The sequence below is a fragment of the Bison bison genome, unplaced genomic scaffold (genome assembly GCF_000754665.1).
Source record: "Bison bison bison isolate TAMUID 2011002044 unplaced genomic scaffold, Bison_UMD1.0 scf7180017864040, whole genome shotgun sequence".
NCBI classification, from domain to species: domain Eukaryota; kingdom Metazoa; phylum Chordata; class Mammalia; order Artiodactyla; family Bovidae; genus Bison; species Bison bison.
This window is the reverse complement of record NW_011494612.1, coordinates 1,372,586-1,397,404: the sequence shown is the minus strand read 5'-3', so window position 1 is coordinate 1,397,404 and position 24,819 is coordinate 1,372,586. Positions and strand designations below refer to the sequence as shown.

Genomic DNA, 24,819 nt, shown 5'->3' with positions numbered 1-24,819 from the left:
AGCAATCTTGATTCCAGCTTGTGCTTCATCCAGCTCAGCATTTCTCATGATGTACTCTGCATATAACTTAATTAAGCAGAGTGACAATATACAGCCTTGATGTACTCCTTTCCCGATTTGGAACCATTCTGTTTTTCCACGTCCAGTTCTGACTGTTACTTCTTGTCTGGCATACAGATTTCTCAGGAGGCAGGTCAGGTGGTCTGGTATTCCCATCTCTTTAAGAATTTCCCACAGTTTATTGTGATCCACACAGTCAAAGGCTTTGGCATAGTCAATAAAGCAGAAGTAGATGTTTTTCTGGAACTCTCTTGCTTTTTCAATGATCCAGCGGATGTTGGCAATTTGATCTCTGGTTCCTCTGCCTTTTCTAAATCCAGCTTGAACACCTGGAAGTTCACGGTTCATGCACTGTTGAAGCCTTGCTTGGAGAATTTTGAGCATTACTTTACTAGCGTGTGAGATGAGTGCAATTGTGCGGTAGTTTGAGCATTCTTTGGCATTGCCTATCTTTGGGATTGGAATGAAAACTGACCTTGTCCAGTCCTGTGGCCACTGCTGAGTTTTCCAAATTTGCTAGCATATTGGGTGCAGCACTATCACAACATCATCTTTTAGAATTTGAAATAGCTCAACTGGAATTCCATCACCTCCTCTAGCGTTGTTTGTAGTGATGCTTCTTAAGGCCCACTTGACTTTGTACTCCAGGATGTCTGGCTCTAGGTGAGTGTACTCCAGGATGTCTGACTCTAGGCTCAGATAACCACACCATCATGGTTATCTGGGTCATGAAAATCTTTTTTGTATAGTTCTCCTGTTTATTGTTGTGACCTCTTTTTAATATCTCTGCTTCTATAGGTCCGTCCATACTATTTGTCCTTTATTCTGTCATACTCCTTTCCCGATTTGGAACCACTCTGTTTTCCACGTCCAGTACTGTTCCCTTGGTATCTCTAATTTTCTTGAAGAGATCTCTAGTCTTTCCCATTCTATTATTTTCCTCTACTTCTTTTCATTGATCACTGAGGAAGGCTTTCTTATCTCTCCTTGCTATTCTTTGGAACTCTGCATTCAAATGGGTATATCTTTCCTTTTCTCCCTTGCTTTTAGCTTCTCTTCTTTTCTCAGCTATTTGTAAGGCCTTCTCAGACAACCATTTTGCCTTTTTGCTTTCATTTTCTTGGGGATGGTCTCGATCATCACCTCCTGTACAGTGTCATGAATCTCCATCCATAGTTCTTCAGGCACTCTGTCTATCAGATCTAATGCTTTGAATCTGTCACTTCCACTGTATAATCATAAGGGATTTGATTTAGGTCATACCTGAATGGCCTAATGGTTTTCCTTTCTGTTTTAAATTTAAGTCTGAATTTGGCAATAAGGAATTCATGATGTGAGCCACAGTTAGCTCCTGGTCTTGATTTTGCTGACTGTATAGAGCTGTATAGACTGTATAGAAGGTGTATAGACTCTATACACCGTTTAGACTGTATAGAGGGTATATATATATATATATTATATATACATATATATGTATAGACTGTAGAGAGGGTGCTCTGCTGCTGCTGCTGCTGCTAAGTCACTTCAGTAGTTTCCGACTCTATGCGACCCCATAGACGGCAGCCCACCAGGCTCCCCCATCCCTGGGATTCTCCAGGCAAGAACACTGCAGTGGGTTGCCATTTCCTCCTCCAATGCATGAAACTGCGACCCCTTGGACTGCAGCCTACCAGGTTCCTCCATCCATGGGATTTTCAAGGCAAGAGTACTGGATAGGGGTGCCATTGCCTTCTCCGACAGTCATTAAATTATAAGTAGGATCCTAGGATAATATTTATTATTGGGGTATTTATATATATATATTTAAAACTTCTCATTTTTATGCAATTTTAAAGGTTACTTTCCATTTATAGTTATTACAAAATATTGGGTTCTTTTTGGACAGTTATTACAAAATGGAAATCACAAATGCATATCTCAAGAAGCCGTCATTATAAACACTAACTTCTTGATATCATGCTTCTGGGAGACAGGAGAAACTTCAGAGCAAAAGATGTGTCTAAATAACTCTCAACCTGAACTTTTAAAAGGAGAGATGTCTAATAGATTATTTTCCATCCTGTCATTCCTAAATTTTTCTTCAAACTTATCAGAGCCTGCATGTGCCCTGATATGCAGTGCCCCATTTTCCTGGCTCTCTGTCTCTCCACCTGCTTGACTTTTCTTTCTGTTTGCACTTAGCTAGGATCTAGTTAGTTGTTTGAATCGTACTGTCACCAAACATTTGCCATATTTTTGTCACCCGTCTTTGCTCCTTTGTAATTCTCTCCTCATCCTGAATCCTCAATCTACTCAAAAAGTCTCTTGGATTCCTTAACTACTGATTTTGTTAAGCAAAAGCCCCAAAGCAGTCACTGGCCTCCCTTAGGCTGGAGCTTAACAATCTATCTTCAGAGAATGTTCTTTTCTAACACTCCACCAAGACTTTACCTCTGCTCTCCAGGTACTGCTTCATGTTGATTATCTTACTCTCAATGTATATCTCAACTCCCTGTTTCTTAAAGAAAACATACTATTATGTAAACTCACGTCTCTATACTTCATCTCAAAAATTGTATGAATCTTTGCTAAACTTCTCTTTCTCTATCTTCATTGATACTCAGGAGAAAGAAGTATCCTATGCTTTCTTCACCTTAACTCTGGGCTCTTGATCCACATATTTTTAATCATCCCTTTTTATTAAAAACCTTTCTTTCTTTAACCCCTCTGGCATTACTTTTATTTATTTTTCTCTCTTTCTGTGAAATTTTCCTGCTCCCTGACTTACACATTTTTTCTTTCTGTCCCCAGATAATGTTTACCAGATTTCATTTTCAGAAATTTCCTATTCCTACTCTCTTTTTATTTTTGTTCCTTATATTTCATGTCTCTAATATCCAACTCTTAAGTTCCAATCTCTCTTCTAATTATCTACTGTCTATAAATCTCTATCTGCATGTTATTTGGTATTTCAGAGTATTTTTTTAAGCTCTTACTATATGCCAAACATTGGGTATATAATGGTGTATGTGACAGATAATTTGCTTATTAATCATAGAAATAATAATTTTTAAAATTGTTTATTTTCAAATTTACATCTCTCTCTCTCTTCCCTTTGGGAAGATTAGTAGAAAAGGATGTACATAGAAAGCCCTGAGTTTGAGGAGTGTCTATACTATTTACTAGCAGTGGGGTCTTAAGAGAGTCACTGATGTCCTGAGTTGTGGTTTTATTAGCAAAGAATGGAGATAATGGTATCTATAACCAAGATGGCTCCAGCTTCTTCAGTCTAGATATCAAATATCTAAGTAGGAATGCGATAATTTCCAAGATCAATTGACAATAGAAAATATAGGTTTTCACCAGAATTTCTTTCTTAACCACATTAGGAATCCCCACAGCAATGGTTCACAGTGCACAAATCCATTTAGACCACTGCAGTCTGGACAGCCCTTTTCAAACTTCAAGACCTGTTATTAGCCTTTCCAAACTGTAGTGACGTTTCTCATACAACTTCTCCCATAGTGTGGACACAGACTTTGCTTTTAATTTCTCCAAGAACAACTGCTATGAGCTGAATTATGTGCATCTCAAATTTGTATGTTGAAATGCTAACTCCCACTACAACAGAATGTTTTCTTATTTGGAGATAGAATCTTTGTAGAAGTAATCAAGTTAAAGTGAAGTCAATAGGGTGGACTCTAATCCCATGTGACTCCTTTATAAAAAGGAGAAATTTAGATTCAAAGATACACAAACAGGGAAGGTGTTATGAAGAGACCCAGGGTTAAGATGGCCATCTACAAGTCAAGGGGAGAAACTGGAATAGATGTTTTCCTCACAACTCTCATAGGAAACCAATCCTGCGGATGCCTTGATTTTGAACTTCCAAACTACAGAACTGCGAGACAATATGTTTCTGTTATTTAAGCCACATAGTTTGTGGTACTGTGTTAGGGTAGCCGTTGACAAGTCTATACAAACAAGATCAACTTCAATGTTTAACTAAAGTCTACTGAAATCTAATATGGGGCTTCCCTGGTGGCTCAGATGGTAAAGAATCTGCCTGCAGTGCAGGAGACCAGGGTTCAGTCCCTGGGTGGGGAAGATCCCCTGGAGAAGGGTGTGGCTACCCACTGTAGTACTCTTGCCTGGAGAATTCCATGGACAGAGGAGCCTGGCAGGCTACAGTCCATGGGGTTGCAAAGAGTCGGACATGACTAACACTACTAAAATATAATAATAAAAAAGGCTTGTGAGGTGAAAAGTAGTTTAAAACCTGTTTCCAGGGATGAATATTCCTAGAAGAAGAAGAAGAGAAGTCATTCAGTCGTGTCCAACTCTGCAACCCCATGGACTGTAGGCTCCTCGGTCCATGGAATTTTCCAGGCATGAATACTGGAGTGGGTTTCCATTTCCTTCTCCAGGGGATCTTCCTGACCCAGGGATCGAACCCAGGTCTCCCGCATTGTAAGCAGACACTTTACCGTCCAAGCTACCAGGGAAGCTGAATATTCCTAGAGTGTAGGCCATTTCTTTGTACTCGGAGTCTTCTGTCTGTTACTGTCCTTAGCCTACCATTATCATGATGTCAGGGCCCACTAATCCAAAAAGGGTATCTTTCCCATCTCTATCAGCATTCAGAATCCTCCAACTTTTCCCAGCATAAAAAGAAGGTAAGCCAGATTTTCTTCCATCCCCTCTTAGGCTAGATTCCTAGTTATGATTAGAATCTATAGCAGTAGAGTTCAACCCTCATTTTAAATTCCAGACACCAAAGATTTTTTTAAAAATGTGGTGGTAGCTTCCATTACACTATCTCATTACATACTTCTTTCTACTCACAGCACAAAGCCTAACAAGTAGAAAATGCTAAATAAGTGACTTATTTTATTTGGATGATATCTGCTCAGCCAGCAGCAAATGGGAAAGAATTCCTCTGACTTTTTAACCTCCATCCCTCCTATTTCCTTGGTCAGGCCCTTCTCCATGGTGTCTAACCAGTATTTTCTCATTCATCCTTCAGGGCTCCCTTAAATAAATTACATGTAGGTTTCTCACCATATTCAGTTAGAATCAACCATTCCTTATTTTTATTTCCATAACACTTTATGCAGATTCACACTATAGCCTGCATTACATTGTGTTTTCATTTCTTCATCACATTCTTGTCTGTCTTATTAAAACGTGAGTTCTGTGACAGTGGCAGGCCATAAGGTCAGTGGACTTATGGTCCAGTCCATAGGACAGTGGCTTGTGACATTTTGGCCTCCATAGTCCCTAGCACATTTCATGGTACAGATTAATAGTATGGGCTTCCCAGGTGGTGCTAGTGGTAAAGGACCCGCCTTCCAATGCAGGAGACATAAGAAATGGGAAGATCCCTTGTCAGAGGGATGGCAACTCACTCCAGTATTCTTGCCTGGAGAGTCCCAAGGACAGAGGAGCCTGGCGGGCTACAGTCCATGGGGTCACAAAGAGTCAGACACAACTGAAGCAACTTAGCACATGCACACACATTAATAGTATATTCTGGATGAATATTATTGGGTTAAATTACATAAATGTAGTCAAAGAGGTTCTATGTTATTTCCATTTATCTAATTTTAAGTATCTCAGAAATCAGAATTCAATTTCTTAGTCACTCTCGTGACTAATTCCTTGTGAGGATCTCAGAGAGGCCATCCTCCTTCCCGTCCATGCAGCATAACAAATGATAGGATATCAGTTATTTCTTGGGAAACTTCTCTCTAGAGAAATAAAAATGAGATTTTTAAAATTCACAAGACTGAAAATTCTGTTATCAATTATTCAGTCACATTAATACAACATTACATTTAAAATGTATTCCATTTTCTCTGAAAGGATGAGTCTTCTGATTTCTTAAAGGAATGATTTGCTTATGTGTTAAGTTCATGAATAATTTTAGTCTATCAGGATGCATATATTGAATTAAGGTTCCTGAGTGCTCAGATCATGGATTGAAAGCTCTGAAATACGTTTCTCTCAAAATGCTTTCTCTCAATAAAAAGAAAATTACCCATTCAAAATCTGTGGTCAGTGCAGAAGAGGAAAAGTTGTACAGGCTCAATAAAAACTTTTTTAAAATATTTTATTACTCAATGCTGTGATCCTTTTATATTTGAATGAGTGAATTATGGTTTCAAACTGATAGCTAAAGATTTTGATGAAATAGATTAGGGAATTTATTAGTTTTCCAGAGCTGTATTAGTTTTCCAGAGCTGTTGTAACAAAGTACCACAAACTAGGTGACTTAACACAAGTTTATTTTCTCAAAGTTCTGGAAGCTGGAAGTCCAAAATCAAGAGGTCAGTAGGACCATGCTCTCTTGGAGACTGTGGAATTTTTCCCAGCCTCTGTCTAGCTTCCCATTGTGGTTTATCATCCTTGGTGTTCCTCTTCTTGTAGAGCCATCATGCCAATCTTTCCCTCTGTGGCCATCTTTTTCCAAGTGGCATCTTCATTTCTTGTAAGTCATATTGGATAAAGAACTGGCTCTACTCCAATGTGATCCTTTGATCTGAAACAGATAGACTGCCAGATGTTTCTCCTGCAAAGATAGGCTTATTTGGGATCAACAGAGAATTTCAATTTGGAATCTGTAACTATGGCAAGCCACGTGCAAGTCCTCCAAAGGCAAGGGAAGGAGAATGATTATATATAGGAGAAGGAAGTTGGGAGGGCTGTAGTAGACAAGGAATCCATGATTTTTCACAGGCTGAGTCCTTCCTAATAAGGAAGAGGAGTCTTTCCTCTTTTAGTTGGGCTCTGCTGTTATCTTCAAAAGCATGTAGGCTCCCTCTTCTGATCTCCCAACTTTATTTAATTGCTCTTTTGGTCTGTTAAATTTTTCACATCCTCAACCTAACTAATTATATCTGCAATGACTCTGTTTCCAAATAAGGTCACATTGTAAGCTGTTGGCAGTTAGAGCTTTGACACATGAATTTGGGGATGAGGGGATGCACTTCAGCACTTAACATATACTGTGCAAAATTTTGTCACTGTAAAAATAAATAAACAAATGCATCTTCGATGGCAAAATTAAGTAAATGTCAAGAAAAGAAAAATTAATCATAAGAATGCTTGTATATAAGCAACAGTAGGCAAGATTGTGTGAGTGATTATAGTTATTGTTAGAAATAGTATAGAAACAGTTCTTCCTCTCTTTGATGTATGACTCATTTAGATTTGAGGCCAATAGGACAGAGCATAGTCTAAAAACACTAGGGTGGTTTCTGTTTACTATTTGTAACATACTGGACACCTAATTTTGGACATTATTCTGCAGTTGGATACCAACAATCACATTACCTTTTTCTAAATTTAATATGAAATTTTATAAACATCTTAATAGTTAGATTTCCTAGGTTGAGGAGTCTAACACACCCTTATGTATCAGATTCTTCACTGCATAAGAAAAGGTTTGAGACTGTGTTTTTATGATTGTGTATATGTGCAAAGTTAATCATTTAATACATGTAAATAAGGTAAATAAACAAGACACTTTCATCTACATCCATTTTAACTTTGTAAAGCATTTAATATTTACATTTTAATACTAAATGCTACAGTTCTGTAGTCTGACTTGGTTATGAATTGTATTCTACAGATAAGGAAACTGTCACTCAAAAAGTAAATTGATTGACATTCAGTTAAGTTCTGGGAGACAGGTTAGCTCTCATTTCCATTGTTTCATAGCCTTATGATACTATTATTAGTTTACTACTTATTAGAAAATGTATTTCCTGTTCAAAAGCAGAGATTGATTGGGACCCCACTATGAACAATGAACTGAGACACACGCAAAATGATAGACAGGATTTCTATTGAGAAGATAGTTGCCACTTAGGTGGGGTGGTGCAAGATTTGCACAAGTTTACTAATAATTAAATACTGAAAGAATGGTATAAGTAAGAACTTCAAGGTTCATGGAAAAAGAGAGGAGAGAAGGGAGAGGAAGCACCAGAGACTGGAACTGTATAAACAAAGGCTTCAGTAAAAGGGAGGATTTGAACTAGGCTTGTTGTAAACTTGTTGAGGTCAGAAGCTATGCATATTTCCTTTCTTTGATACCATAGCAGTGCATGCATCTGAAAGATAGTAGCTGCTCAATTTGTTGCTTTAATTTAAATAGTCGTGATGTTTGGGATGTGGGAGAGAGGGAAAGACTGAAGCCCAAAAGATGTTAAGAAATCACTGCAACAATTCAGGCACTCAGTAGCGAGCACTTAAGGGAGCAGCTTCACTGGGAATGTAAATGGCAGGTGATGCAGAAAGACATTTATTGAAGTGTATGACTAAGTACATATGGGCTAAGAAGGAATAGATCATTCTGAGGTTTTAAGTTTGATTGTAGGAAAATAAGAAGATATTGACTTATTTTCTTCTTTCGTAGCAGTCCTTAATCTGGGCACCATGGACTTCTAGGATTGCAGAGTAGAATTCAGAGTCCCTGAGGCTGTTGAAATTATTAGCAAGTTTATGAGTTATTAGGGAGAGTCTAAGTTTTTGGCAGTCTGAGTCTTTGAACTTATTAAATACTATGTTTTTATTCAAAAGTATAGTGATAACTGGGATTCCCTGGTGGCTCAGACTGTAAAGAATCTGCCTGTAATGACAGTCCTTGGGGTTAGAAAGAGTCAGACACGACTGAAGAACTAACAGTGTCACTTCACATTCACTTTCATAGTGATGACTAAGCAAGAGCTGCAATTCTTCAAAGAAGTATCCCTCTTTAAAGATATTGACTGATGTGACATCTCACAGTATCTTTGATCAACTGTTGAATCAAGATTATGGAAAACACAACATAATATTGTAGACCAAGAGCTTTGTCATCTCTATACTGAAAAACTTTGTCTTGCCTAAGATTTTTCTCTTACTGTTAGATGAGAGACTGACAATATCTGCCTCTTAGGGTTGAAAAACTTTGTCTTGCCTAAGATTTTTCTCTTACTGTTAAATGAGAGACTGACAATACCTGCCTCTTAGGGTTGTTCTCATTATGAGAACATGTTTGTTGCATTTTTAGTACTCAGTATATCTTATATTGTTGGTATTGTTTATTATTATTATTCTCATTCAGCTTTTAAATTTCTTGACAATCCATTATAGTGGATTGCTTTCCCTGTTTGCCATATCTCACTTAATCACCACCATAAATTTGATAGAAATCTATTTTTAATATTTAGGTTGCAGTTGAGATGGAGACAGGTAAATGCCTTGCCAGAGGTCACACAGCTAGCAAATGGCAGAGTCAAAATTGCAGGAGTCAGGAAATGCTTGTGTAAAGTGGGGCAAACATGAAGGAGGGCACAGAACAGAGCAAATGGCCAGTGACATGATGAGCAGCTGGGTAAGCTACATGACACAGCAATGCCACAGAGACTCAGAAAGAAATCACACATTCCATAGGACATCATGTTCTTGCTGGGCTAGTAATCCATCCCAAGTTGGCCAGCTTCGGATCTCTGAGTGCATGAATGTGAACTGTGTGTGGGTGAGAGAACATGACCTCAGGGAAAATGAGGTTGGGTGTGAGAGTAGATAAGTTATGACCAGCTGCAGTGGTGCTTACAAAGGTTCATTTACTTTAGCCTATCAGACACTGATACAAAGCAGAATCCAAGTTTACATTGACCATTGTCCAGATAGGTTTCCTATGTGACAGAAAGCATTTTTAATTCAGCTCTCAAGGCTGATAGAATATTTTATACACACACACACACACACACGGAAGTGACACATAATAGTCCAAGTTGAACACTGTCAAGGATTGTGTTATTTTTTATCCTTTTGGGCAGCCCTAAGACTTGGTTTGGTTGTTTCTAAGCCTGAACCTTTCAGTGATGGCTCAAGGCCACTGTATCAAAACTGGGATTCCAAACAATTAAGGATAGGGACCTTGAAGGAAAACAGCCAAAGACATTTTGTCATTAAACAAGAGTCCTGTGTATAAAGGAGGAGAGACAATAGAAATCCACAGTAGGGCCTGCAGACCAGGAGTGAATCCTTCTTCAAACAGAAATTCTAAATTGTTATCCTTTGTTTTCTGCAGCTTGAACTTGTATGAGACCACTTTAAGCACAATGGATGCCTATGGCAGTAAATTGCTGCCTTCTAAGAAGGTGTATAATATTTACATATGCTAAAACATTCATTTCATGATTGCTTACTTGGTAATTGTCTATTGAGTCTTTTTTGCTGCTCATTCTTTAAGCTTTAGCTGTATTCTTTTGACAATTTTAGAGGAGGGTCAGGGAAAAGAAAGAAAATGAGCCACATCTAGAATAAATATTAAGACTCACAAAATTTGGAGGAGGTACATAATTAACACTATACATATATATATTGGGGCTTTCCAGGTGGCACTTGTGGTATAGAACCTGACTGCCAATGCAGGAGACATAAGAGATGCGGGTTTGATCCCTTGGTCGGGAAGATCCCCTGGAGAAGGGCGTGGCAATCTGCTCCAATATTCTTGCCTGGAGAATCCCCTGGACAGAGGAGCCTGGGTTACTACTGTCCATAGGGTCACACAGAGTCAGACACAACTGAAGCGACAGCACAGCACAGCATATATATGAATTGATCGAGATTACGATTTTGAATTATATTTTGATTAGAAGGCAGTGGAGGTTAGCACATTAGCTTTCATTGGAATGGACCTGAGTTTGAACTCTAGCCCTGTCTATCTTGTCCTTGGAAATCAACCTCCTCAAAACCTACACTTTCTTATATGTTAATGGGAATAATAATGCTCACTTCCCAGGGTTTTTGTGAAGATTAAAAACTATAATCTCTATTAAGTACCTAACACATGGAAGTGCTACTTCACACCTGACTGTTCATGGCTCCAATAATTATGGCTAATTAGAAATTGGCTGCAGATTATATTTTATTAAATGGTTGAATGGGTTTCTATTGCTGTAGGTTTCATTGCACTATATTATGAGCAAGACTGTTACTTAAATGACTCTCTGGTATAATTAGGCCTTATTAGAGGTTGTAATAAGTCTTGCAGTATTCTTGTCATTATTCCCAAATCACTGGATTATTATACTAAAAATAGTCAAGTTACAGATGGACTAGAACATTTATCCTCTACCCTTTAGAAGCCCATACTCCATTCTGTATAAAAAAGAGTGTGCTAATTAAAACAGAATAAAAGCACAACCCCAAAGCCTCAAAACCATCATGCTACATATTATCTTTCTTAGCAGGAAGTTAAAAAGAAGTTGAAAATGATTGGCATAAAACAAGTTATTTTCATTATCAGTAGGTTCTAACGTGCACATTGTGAGTTGTGCCACAATTATGCACAATTATGCTCTAGAATTATGCAATTCCAGTTAGCTAGGGTTCTGAATGAAATAACATCTTCCAAAAGTACATAATAATTTGCCAAGAAATCATTTAGGCCCAGTAAATTTTTGCTACAGCATGTTCATTGTTTTGAAGAATCATAATTATTATAAGAAGCTTGTTCAGTATTTGGCAATTAAAAAAATAATTTAATTAGACTGCTTGTGCAAGCTAATTTCTGGCCCCAGATGTGGGCCTGTTAGCTAAGCAAGGTTCCTGTGCTTAAGCAATCATGTCTGCATCCACACCAGAAGGTACCAACCAGGGCAAAGTTCCAGCAAGGGAACAGACAGAGCTCCTGCGGCAGGAACCGTCCTGGGATTGCCCTGAAGTCGGAAATAGACTTAGCTCCCTGTTGAAGGACTTTATACTCTTTTCTTTCATGAACAAAATTTCCAATCTGGTTGTAAAATGTAGATAGATGCTTTTAGCATCTATAAAGTCAATAATTTAGCTTTTGTTTTTCTTCCATTTTTTTAAAATGGAAGGTGAGGGTCATAGATTGCAGTTAACATAGAATCATAGAAGGTCAGTGCCTGAGAGGATCTTTGAGATTCTTTGGTGAAGTTCCCTCTTCAGGCAAACTGATGCTTGGAGACTTGCATAGAACCTAGAGTCTTAACTTAGGGCCTTGCATTAGAAGTATTGGCAAGCTCTTCCTTTTTTTCCCCTCCTATAATTTTCTACTCTATTTTACTGGAAAGAAATTTAGTCCCCCTTCAGTCTTTTACCTCTTCTACAGGGCTTATTGGAAAGATGTTAGATATGTCGTAAATTGAAGGAAGTCACATCAGCTGTGACAGCAGATATGAAAGGATCATAGGCTACTAATGCCCCCTTTCTGTACCTCAGTAGCCAATGATCTTTTTAATGAACTGTTGGCTTCTGTTTCTGGCTCATAATATCTTGGATGCCTGCCAGGAACGATCTTGGATGATGTGAAAAAAAACTTGAGTGTGTACAGTTGCTGGAGGGAAGTTTTACAGTTCTAGGGAAGAAGCCAAATAATCGAAAACTTAGAACTCTCACCCTGTTTTGTTGGGTAATTGTTACCTCAAAAAATAGAGTATTTTCTTCTCCCTTCCCAAGTAACCACTTATCTGGGAAGCAAGTTATTAGCCATCCAAAATTGCTCAGTGGAGTAGTGGGGAAATGGTGTGAAAAATGAGGATAATGAAAACAAAATATTTCACAATAAAACATCTTCCAAGTCATCCATTTTATAAAAAAGAAACCCTTTTGGTAGCCAATGTGTACAGTGTTTCACAAATTTTCCTCTTCATTTTTTTAAGCAGATTTAAAGTAGAACAAAAATTAGACTTCAAAGAAGCTTTGTATTCATTGAATATAACTGAGATATTTAGTGGTGGCTGTGACCTTTCTGGAATAACAGGTAATGTGAAAAATTATTCTTATATTATCAAGTAAATGTGTTCTGTTAGAAACTTAACTGACTGATCTTAAAACTGAAAGAGCATTTGGCCCCAGAAAATACGTACACGGGGAATAAATGTCATCGTCGTGTCAAGCTGTCTGTAAACAAGCACTCTATTTTGCATTTAAGTAGTTTTACTTAATGAGAGTCAGACAGCATGTTAGAATGTTAGATAAGCTTTCTAACCACACTTACAATGAAACTATGTAGGCAAAGTATTGTATGGGTTTTTATTCCAGCTCTGTTTGTATTTCCTTATCTGAATATTGGGAATTACAACTTTGAGGCTCTCATCTAAGCAGAGCTAATAAAACTCCCAATTTGCAAATGTTAATTTGGTAATATTAGAGCCCGTGAAATAGGCATCTGCAAGCTGTTGGATGATGAACACAGTCTAGAAATTGTAAGGCTGCAGCTTGTAGATTTAGCTTGAGACTGACAACACATCAGAGATGGAGCTTTTATACTAACTGGCACTTGGGAAATTGTGCATGGTTCAGATGCTCACTTTCACAACAAAGCCCAAGACACTCTTTATTTCTCATCCTGGCAGTACCTACTAGTTCAAAAATAACTAAAGAGAAAAAAAAAATGGACGAAGAGGGACAAATTATCCCGCTATTTTAAATTCTTTTAAATTCAGTCTTCTGTTTTATAAAGAAAAAATAAAGTCCTAATGATACAAGCTTGTCTGTCTGATGGGGTTGGATATCCCAACCTAGAATTATTGTGTATTCCTATATAAAATGTGGGCTTTGGAGAGGTATTCATTAACTTATTCACTTATCAATTATGTGGGTAAGTGAACAGAATGAATGAGTTTTCCTGGTGGAGAAGGTGGGGGGGGTATACAGGTGACATGGATGTTCGTTATCACCTTCACACATGATTTAGCTGCCTGTTCTCACACTGACAGATAGATCTGACTTCTTTGACAATTTCATCAGCATCAGGAATGAGGCAGTCAAAATTAAATACTGCAACAGGATTCTGTCTAAGTGTGCCCTGGAATGCAGCCACCTTACCAACTTGAAATAAACCAAGCCATTTTTTAAAACACCTCTTCCTCTTAAATTTCTTTCTGGCCTTCGGAAGCTCACTTGCTATATCTCAGGCATTTCAAACAGCCACTTGCTCTGCAAATTCCCAGCAATTTGCAACTTCTATAAAATCTCCTTTTACATCAATAAAATAACCCAAAATGTTTTATAAGAGAATTTGTATAAGAGAATAACCCTGAACAGAAAAGAGTAAGTGTCCAACATTTTTTGCTCTGAGTTACCTCTTTGAGTTGATTTAACGACTTTGGTTCTGTCTTATTGCTTGAAATAGAACAACCACAGCCAAAGCTGGCACTATTTCTAGTCTTTAGGAGAACAGTGAATTAATTTCCTGCTATTAGTACGTTTTGTGCAATAAGCGTTTTCTAAAGGCTATTGTGGCGGCTCAGTGATAAAGAATTCACCTGCCAAGCAGGACACGCAGGTTCCATCCCTGGGTGGGGAACATCCCCTGGCGAAGGAAATGGCAACCCACTCCAGTATTCTTGCCTGGGAAATCCCAAGGACAGAGTAGCCTGGCTGGCTACAGTCTGTGGGGTCGCAAAGAGTTGCACACGACTGAGTGACTAAAACAACACAAAGGCTACTGTGGATCAGTCCAATGCTACTGCTATGGGATACTTACACAAAGGAGACACTATCTTATACTCAGATTGTCCACAAATTTTGAATGAAAAATGTTTTTGAAAGAGTTATTTTTGCAACTTTGAGATGAATATTTGACTTCTGTCACCCTTAGTAAAATATTTAACCTTTCTGAACCTCAATTTTCTAATCTATTAAATAAACAATATATCCCAGTGGCAGAAATAAATAAAAGGACATACGTAAATCACGTTGTTCACCATCTGTTATATAGTAGATGGGCTTCCCTTGTGGCTCAGATGGTAAAGAACCCACCTGCAATGAGGGATACCTGGGTTCGATACCTGGGTTCGATACCTGGGTAGGGAAAAGCCCTTGGAGAAGGGAAAGGCTACCCACTCCAGTATTCTGGCCTGGAGAATTCCATGGACTATATAGTCCATAGGGTTGCAAAGAGGCAGAAACCACTGAGTGACCTTCACTATATAGTAGATACTCAGCAAATGTTAAATGCAAAAAGAAAATTGAGCAAATGGCACATTAATATTTACTCGCACATCTTCTAGCAAAGCTACTGAAAGTTTCTTATCTTCTTAACTTGACGAAGACATGCTTGGAATCTTCATAGAGAATTAAGGAAAGGAATAATTACAAAGGTATAGAAATCAGTAAGTTGATGAAGTTCAGATCCCTTGTTCTAATCTAGCATCTTCCAGGTCCTGTTCTTTTTCTAAGACCGTGCCCCCTCTGTAGAAGATGGAATACAGAAGGTCAAATTGCTCAGTCTACTAACCAAAGGCTCACTTGATTTGGTGCCAGTGGTAAACTGCATGTATGAAATTCTCCACTCAATCCCAACCTGCTATTTGGTCTTCATTCTTTGTATGGGCCCCTCAGTTATCTACTCTCTGCTCTATATGCAAATCCTTATTCTAGGCAGCCATGGGGAGAAAAATGTGCTTATTTGCATGACCTTAAAAGACCACACTCCTGCATTTTAGTTAAACCACACTCATGATATGGATGCCCCCCTTTCTCCATCTGAACTGTTTCTATCACTGGACATATTCCTATCCATTGATTTATTTATTTGGCAAGTATTTATATAAGCCAGCTAGCTATCTGCCAGGCGATTTTCTAGAGTTGAATAAAATCCACAAATTCCCTCTCCTAATGAAGTTTACATCTGTTAGGGCAGATGGACGATTAACAAGTAATTAATTAATTAAATGATGAGGTGATAGATGGTATGAATTAACTAAAATAGAGTCATGGGATAAAGAGATTAGATCAGATAAGAGGAGAATTAGACATGGTGGAAAGAGAAGATTGCTTTGAGGAAGTGTCATTTTTATTGAGACCTAAGTAACAGGGGACCCAATCAGGGTAAGTTCTGGGAAAAGGGATTTTAAGCAGAGGGATGGATGAGACTAAAGCCTTGATGCTTGACCTTGTAGCTGGAGCTATTGGGTGAGGAAAGGAGGGTAGGAGATGGGGATCAGAGGTAATCAAGGGCCCAGACAAAGTCATCACACACAGAGTCTGCAGTTATTTTTAGGAAGCCATTTTTTAATGCAAATCACCCTTTGATGACTTCTCTCTATCTTGCCTGAAGGGATTTACTTTTCTGTAAACTGTCAGAGATGGTTCCCCTTGACTAAATTATTTTTTCATGAAAGCATTAGTCACAAAATCGTATCCAACTCTTTGCAACCCCATGGACTGTAGCCTGCCAGGCTCCTCTGTCCATGGGATTCTCCAGGCAATAATACTGGAGTGGGTTGCCATGCCCTTCTTCAGGGGATCTTCCTAACCCAGGGATTGAACCCCAGCCTCCTGAATTACAGAAGATTCTTTACCACCTGAACCACCAGTGTAGCCCCTATTTCTGCATAAACTCTTCTAAATTTGGTTGTCTTGATGGAGTCCACCTGCGTCACATCAGCTTTCTCTGTCAAGAGGGACAAAACACCTTCATCGCCTTTCTCTTCACGTGTCAAGGCTCGCCTTGCTTTCTTCCACCCTCTCACCCTCACTGAACCCACCACCACCTTTCTGTTGTTTCTGTGAGGAACGTTGTCAGGTCGACCTGGTCTCAACGCAGCAGGAATGGCAGATGGCCTCTGAACTTCCAGTTTCACTTCCCCTTTCTCAAGGAGCTGCTCCACAGGTCACTGTATAAGAAAGGCTTCACACATACATCAGTTTCACCGAGGGGATGAGTGGGGCCTTCTCTCTCAGCTTGTTTCCACAGCAGAACAAAATGTTGTTAAGACACTGTCTTACACTGAGAAATTTGACAGGTTTTAAAGCCTAGCTCTGAAGTGACTTTGGAACAGATGACACAAAAGCCCTTTAGACTTTTATCACCTCACCAGTCTGGAAGGAAAGTAAATTTTGTTCTAAACTCAAATCAAAACCCAATACAGAACTTAAAAGGCAAGTTGGCTTTGAGGTTGAAAACACAGGGTGGGATTAATTCATATCTGTAAAGCCTTTTTCATCTTATCTGTAGACCATGACGAAGGGGAGCAAAACGCTTGATCCATTGAAATATTTCACTTAGTGGGGTACCTGACTTGAGGTTGATCCCCTTCTATCTTTACCTTTCATATCTGAGCTAAACTTGGTCTCTTCATGTTTTCTCTATATCATCTCTGCCAGAACGAAACCTAAACCACCTTTATCTCTAGAAAATTAACTAACTTGGAAAGAATTTTTTTTTTTTTCCTTTTTCTTTGTTCATTTGAAAATGTAATGGGATCCAGTAAGTAATGGTTCTGAGTTTTAACCCTTAAATGCACTTTCATATTTTCTAACAGATTCTTCTGAGGTGTATGTTTCCCGAGTCATGCAACAAGTTTTCTTTGAGATAAATGAAGAAGGCAGTGAAGTTGCAACATCAACTGGTAGGACAAATGATGTCACGGGAAGCCAGGAGGAAGGACTGGGGAAATGAGCATGAGGATGCTGGCCCTTTGTGGCTCTCTGACCTCCTGTCCCCCTCCTGCTGTTCAGTACACGATAGCAAGGGCAAAGTGGTTATTTAAGCTATTTATGCTTCTGTGTGGCTGGAGTTTAGGGCAAAAAAAAAAAAAAAAAAAGAAAGAGAAGGGACTGATATCTACTTATTTGTGAACTGGATTACCTGCCCAATAGCAGTCAGGCTCAAACCTGAAATCATGATTGCTCAGGAATATTCACTCTTAAGTGAATTCACTCATTTCATTCTTCCTCTGTACTCTTGGTTCCTCCTTTTCTAATTTGATTCTTGTTGTCAATGTCTATGGCAGTGGCTCTCAAACTTAGCTGCATGTGAGAGTTAGCTGAAAAGCTTTTAAAACTTCTGTGCCCAGCCGAGAGTACTGTATATTAAATTGAATATTGAACACCCTAAAATATTGAATCAGTATCTCTGGTGATGAGATTTAGCCTTCAGCATTTTCTTACATTTTCCTAAGTGATGACAATGCACATTAAAGGTTGAGAACTGCTGCTCTCCAGTGACTTGCAGCTTATCCTTGGTACTATGAGTATAATGCATAGACCAGCAGCATCAGCATCATTCTGGAACTTATTAGAAATGCAGAACCTCGGGCCCAACTCCAGACTGACTGATCCAGCATCCAAGGTCTCTTGGTGACTTGTATGAACATTACAGTTTAGGAGCTGCTCTTCTATATCTCCTTGAACAAGTGGCATTTTGAATAGTATCTATGCTGCATAAAAGTAATATTCAACAAATAATTGGAGAAAAAGCCTTAAATTCAATTAGAAATGGGAAGGCAACTTTAATGAATTCCTCATAAACATATTTTAATTTTTCAGACTATTTGGATTTTAGCCAGTATGTAAAAGATACATATCTTTTAAATAGTCATATTGTTAAATTTATACCCACATTATTAATGCCAGTGGATTTTGACATCTGGGTGGGCACACTGGGCTCCCTAATGTTTTGTCATCTCCTGAAGGGCTCCTGTATGGGCTATTACAATCCTTAGAGAAATCAAAGCTGGTGTTGGGATGAAGTTGCTAGTTCATGTAGAAAAATTTTCACTTGCTTTTACATAGAATTGGAAGAGTGCTTGTAGATCATTGTCTGATCCTCTCATTATGTTGGTGATAAAACAGACCCACGTGTGGAGCAGTTTGCCTAAGGTCATATTAGTAAGAAACAGTAGGGTTTGGAATGAAACCAGATTCCCTGATTTCAGGTTCAGAACTCTTCTGCCTTGGCCAAGGCCTCTTGTTTTTAGTATAGAGTTCTCTAAGAGGAGATAACAATCATTAAGGGGTCAGCAGTGACCCTGATGTATCACCTTTGTTAGTGTGAGTATTTTGACTTTCAGGCATCTTCTCAGTGGATTTACAAAATACCTGGATAGGAATTAGGAGTTCAAACACTATAAAGTAAATTATCTAATGTAAATAAAAAGTGAGCAGAAAGTTACTGCTTAAAAGATGAAATTTTCAGCTGCTGTCACTAAATTGAATCTAGTATCTGGCTTTCTTCTTCATTAAGCATAAAGTGTGAAGTTAGAAATATTCCATGAATTCCAATATCTTTTCCTCTGCTCTTCAATTTTTAGATTTATTCCAAATTTCTGTATTTAGAAAATGGTTATTTTTCCACATGTTAACTCCTCAAACAAAAATGGCCTTTCCTGTCTACAAAAAATATTGTGAATATTATGGATATGTTTTCTTTACTGATCTTTAAATGTGAACATCTAAATAACTCTTGTCTCTATTTCATAGGCATAAATACACCTGTGATCATGAGTCTGTCACGGAATCAATTTATAGCAAATCATCCATTTCTGTTTATTATGAAGAATAACCCAACAGGTACCTTTTTGAGAATTCCCTGGGGGAACTGTTTAAGTTCAATAGACCTAGTCTATTGAATATGTTGGAATCTTGCTATTAATCACAGTCTGTTCCAGCTGCAAATGACAGTCTGAAGTCATTTGTTCTTTCAATTTATTGAATTTATTTTATTTTATTCCAAAGTTTTTTTAGTGATTATTTGTTGAGTGCTTGTTTTGTACTAGGCATTGTGTTTTAAGAGATGCCAGTGACCTAAAATGGGAGAAGGCAATGGCACCCCACTTCAGTACTCTTGCCTGAAAAATTCCATGGATGGAGGAGCCTGGTGGGCTGCAGTCCATGGGGTCGCTAGGAGTCGGACACGACTGAGTGAATTCACTTTCACTTTTCACTTTGATGCATTGGAGAAGGAAATGGCAACCCACTCCAGTGTTCTTGCCTGGAGAATCCCAGGGACGGGGGAGCCTGGTGGGCCGCCGTCTATGGGGTCGCACAGAGTCGGACACGACTGAAGCGACTTAGCAGCAGCAGTGACCTAAAATAGATCAGTACTAGTAATAGCTGCTAAGATAGTCTGTATAGGTACTGGTGATGTTAAATACCAATCTGTACAGTTAACACCATTCCAATAAGTCAGATATTTGATGCACAAAGACATAGAAACTCAAAGAGAAGTTGTGTAGTTTGCCTAAGGTCATACAACTGAAAAGTGGCAGAGTGAAAATAAGACCTGTTTGTCTCCGAAGTCAACTTTCTTTCAATAGGAGTAGAACTTGGAAGTTGCACAGTTGTGAAAGGTTTCCTAGGTAGATTCCAAGAATAAGTGACTAGCTATAGGCTCTGAGTGGGAGGGAGGGGTCAAACATTATTCCAATTCTCTAATTTGGGCAATTCTAGAAGATAATGCAGTTAGGTACAAAAGGTGGGGGCAGTAGTCAATTGGACTGGCATTACAGACACGGTGGACACATAAATGCAGATGGTCTGGATAGATGTTTTTGCATCTTATGAAATGAAAGAGGCCATAAATATGGATGGTGAGGAAGCTTTCTTTAAGTATATATTTAGGACTCCTCAAGAGTCATAACCCGATGACTGTATACCACTGGAAAAGAGAAAATACTTATTCATTTCTGTATCCCGCCCAGAATTTGGCAAAGTGCCCTGCACTTAGTATCAGTATCTCTAGAGATTGAAGGTTTGGACTTGGGTCCAAGGATGAGTTTAATGAACTAATAGTTCTAAGTCACTATACTTTCTAAGCTATATTTTTCCCACCCCCTATTTGAACATAATATTAGTACTTATGTCATGCTGTGCTGTGCTTAGTTGTGTTCGACTCTTTTCAATCCCGTGGACTGTAGCCAGCCAGGATCCTCTGTCCATGGGGATTGTCCAGGCAAGAATACTGGAGTGGGTTGCCATGCCCTTCTTCAGGGGATCTTCCCAACCCAGGGATCAAACCCAGGTCTCCTGCATTGCAGGTGGTTCTTTACTCTCTGAGCCACCAGGGAAGCCATTATCTCATGGAGGTAAATAAAGAATATATTAAGCCTGTGACACAGTGCCTGGCACATGATGTTCATTGTGAATACATCAATAAATATACATAAAGGAAGGAAGAAAAGTGGAAAAGCTTCTCTAAATGAATTGATTTACATGGAGAAGAGACATAGTTAATTTCAGAAACTGAATCTGTTAGTTTACTGATATTAGTTTAACTGATATTATTGACCCCTGATGAGATGGCTGGATGGCATCACCGACTCGATGGATGTGAGTTTGAGTGAACTCCGGGAGTTGGTGATGGACAGGGAGGCCCAGTGTGCTGCAATTCATGGGGTCGCAAAGAGTCGGAAACGACTGAGCGACTGAACTGAACTGAAGGGATATATCAGTCTCTTTTTTTAGGTTGTGTGAAACTAATGCTGAATGACTATTCTGAAAGTTACACCTTGGAAACAATGGGATAGTTTCAGATTTGCTGAGGCTGTATTAACACAACTTCAATTCTATAGGGGATGAGTCAGTGTTACAACTATGTCATTTGATTTATACATCCTTAACCTTAGGATGTATAAATCAAATGACATAGAGTCGGACACGACTGAGCGACTGATCTGATCTGAACCTTAGGATATCTCTAATTTCTTACCTTTAGTGTGTAATTATTGAATATGCAGAACAAAAAGAACTGAAGCTGCATTGGGCATCAATGCTCAAGGAAATATGGCATTTAGAATAATATTTGACTCTTTATTTTCCAAATTGATGACTGAGGGGTTAAGGATATGTAATAGCTATCAGTTATATGGTAGTGAAAATTCAAATTAATTCGCTTATTTACTTATTTGTGATAATGCTTAAGTGTCAGACCCTTAATGACAATTTCCACTGTTTTATGATCTTTATTCTAACGAGACTTTCTAAACTAGCGCTACTCCCCTAAAGTATTGTTTCAAATGAATAGCCACTCATTTATAGGAGGCTGTAAATTGTTGCCATATATAATGTAGAATGGGCTATTATCTTAAGACAATCCTCATTCAGTGATTTATTTATTTTTCCTTTCACAAATGAACTGAAGAAATCATTGGGATTAACGAAGCTGGTGATTTACCATGGCACAGTGACCTACCAAATGGCATAATGATTTATATAAAATATATTCATTTGACAATTCCTGAAGTATGAGAATGAATGTTTTTAGTTTTAGTAAAACCAATTTTTACCTAGATTTAAAATTTTCCTTTGGTAAAACAACCTTCTTAGGCAAAATCCATACATTATTTGTATTTTCGTATCAGTATTTAACTTCCTATCATATATACATTTCAGTATGCTCATCCAAATCTCTTACTGAGCCAAACTTCCAGGGAAATGGAGAACAATTCTTCTTCTTTAAGGTTGAGGGTATAGGACAGCATTAGAGACTTTTAGAAGAAGGTTGTGGAAAATGCTACATGAAATGTGCCATTTCCCAGAAAGTAATGAATCATAGTTTTGAAACTGACAGTGCTCCATACATAACAAAAAAATATTGTGTTTAGAATGTTTTCAGGTCCTGGGTTGAGGAGAGAAGCAGACTGCAGGGTATTAAAAATCTTTTTTTCTAGGCTGTTAGCTTTGGTTATGCTATTGTATTTTTTAGATTATGAACTAAAAAACTGCTTCTGACAGAGATGTTTTATAGCTATATATTTAAATATGAGGGATACCTCTTTAAGAAGTGGGCATGAAAAGTGGAAACAACAATGAATCTGCTTCAGCTTGCCTCTATATCCATTGAGACAATGTCAAGGAAGGTTTCACTAATCCGTCCAGTTTTGTACTGAGTAGATTGGCGATTGCTTGTAGACTTAATTCAAAATATGGTTCTCCTTGGTCAGAAAAACAGATTGAAAAGACTAGGACAAATGGCTTTTATGTAATGTCCTATACTTCTGATAGTTTAAAATTTTAAACTATTGTCTTCAATTTATGAGGTTAGTTACTTTAAAAATTCTTCAAACAAGCATTTCTGGTAACCATTTCAATGCCACAGAATTACAAAGATGTAAGAGTTACTGTTGATTCTTCTTGTGTCTAAATGCAGTACACAGCCTGGGGAAGTTATTTATGTATCCATGTCTGTCTGAAAAAAAAAAAAAAAAGAGTATTTGTTTTCTTGTATTGTTGGAATTATTTTGAGATTTTTGTGGCAAAGTATTATTAATTTATAATCATAAAAAGAAGAAAAAATCTGCTAGAGATTATGTCTATTTCTGTGTTAATTGGCTTTATTAAGACTGTGTCTTGGACTGAACAATAGAGAGTTCATGAAGAAGGGCTCTTCCTTTTTACTTCATTTCTGCCACTGTTATTTCAATACTTGTAAGTGTAATGTTCATTCTCTTTAAAATTATGTAAAATTTTATTTTGTAACTTTTGAAATGAACCTTTATTACATATGAGTTTAAAGGAGGTAACCCAAAGCAGTACGACATTGAGCCATTCAAGCCATTTACCTTACCCTAGTTGGCAAGAAAGGTGAATGGATTTTGACGTGTCATTTATTTCTGTTTTGTCCTCTAGTTCATAGTTTCTTTTCACTTGAAAAACACAGAATGGCTGGAAACAGGTGTTTACATTTATGCTGTATACTATATCACTTTGGTGAGGATGTAAAAGTATGAGAGATGTGAAAATATTGCCTTTAGCAGTAAGATTTGATTCAGAGCTGAAGGAGAACTGAGAAGCTGCACTTTTAACCCCAAGGGTTTATATTACATGCATAAAGAGATGACTGCTAATGCCTTAAATTTAAAACGTTTCCTATGCTCATCACCATTTTATTACTCTATGTTTGCCTGACTGAGTCTCTATATTTAGACGAACACCTCTCTGTCACTTTAATTTTGCTTTCCTTTATGAAAAACAGAACTAATGCATTTTCCATGACAAGCTGTTGTAGGTGTCAATATATTTCATAAATTATCAAAACGTGATTAATAATGATATAGTCATCTGCTTTAGAGAAGTGGGCTTTGTTATTAGACATTGCCAGTTTACCTTATAAGTAAAAAGACTAAATGACTTGTTAAAACATTAAGAAAAATTGATTATTATCATCTTTTTCTCCAGAAATTCCTAAAGAAAATTTTTTTCTTTTCCTAGATTCAATTTTGCTTATGGGAAGGGTGACAAATCCTGACACCCAAAGGATGAAGGGAAGAGATTTAGATTCACTGTGAATGGAAAGTGCGGCCTCAGAATAGAAGGTTATTCCTGGAAAATAGTTGACTGGCAAAATATCATCAAATATTTTCTATATATCTTTTTCTGTCTTAAACAGTGGCTGTATTAATCTGTATCAATGAATAAATGAAATTATGCATGCATTAAGTGTTTTTGTGCTTTCTGTATTTTTATAAAGTATATATGAATAAAAAGCAGTGAACTTACATAAAATATTAATACATTAGAACAGTCTGTCTATGATATCTTAGATATAAAAGTCCTGTCTTAGATATCAAAGTCTCTATATTCCTACAAGACCGAACTATCTGACTCCCAAGTATAGCACCTTTATCCAGACCATGGGGAATTGAGTCAAGAGAGACAGTGCATGTGCTGGTACCTCTCTGGGGTGCCGCTTGAGATACCAAGATCCGGTACCTATGATAGTAAATGAACTTTGAGTATTTAGTTTATCTTAACTTGACATTCCATGTGTTATGTTTAATAGTTTCATTGTTTCAATACATATCAATTTGTTCTTCTGATTCATGCCTTAAACCTGTAAAAGAAAGTAGAAGCAACAAGAACTTTTTAATAAAGCTTTCCTGTACATGAAATTGGCAGCTAAATTAGTGTAATTTAGGAGGCTGACCATCCATGATTTTATAACACTGAGCTAATGGAAGTATTAGAGCCAAGATTGTAATCTACAAATATTAAATGCAACACACTTCCTCTGATGTCAAATGTAAATACCCC

The 24,819-nt window shown here is 37.8% G+C and overlaps 1 protein-coding gene across 1 annotated transcript in view; it reads left to right on the top strand.

The window, feature by feature from the left end:
* The window catches only part of SERPINI2 (serpin peptidase inhibitor, clade I (pancpin), member 2), a 36,135-nt gene extending 11,914 nt beyond the window's left edge, over nt 1-24,221 (top strand). Inside the window, exons 6-9 of the mRNA XM_010835194.1 lie at nt 12,723-12,820; nt 17,331-17,417; nt 19,270-19,359; nt 23,998-24,221. Coding sequence (XP_010833496.1) covers nt 12,723-12,820; nt 17,331-17,417; nt 19,270-19,359; nt 23,998-24,074 — 352 coding nt within the window. The 3' untranslated portion in view covers nt 24,075-24,221. The remainder of the gene's footprint in view (nt 1-12,722; nt 12,821-17,330; nt 17,418-19,269; nt 19,360-23,997) is intronic.
* The last annotated feature ends 598 nt before the right edge of the window (nt 24,222-24,819 follow it).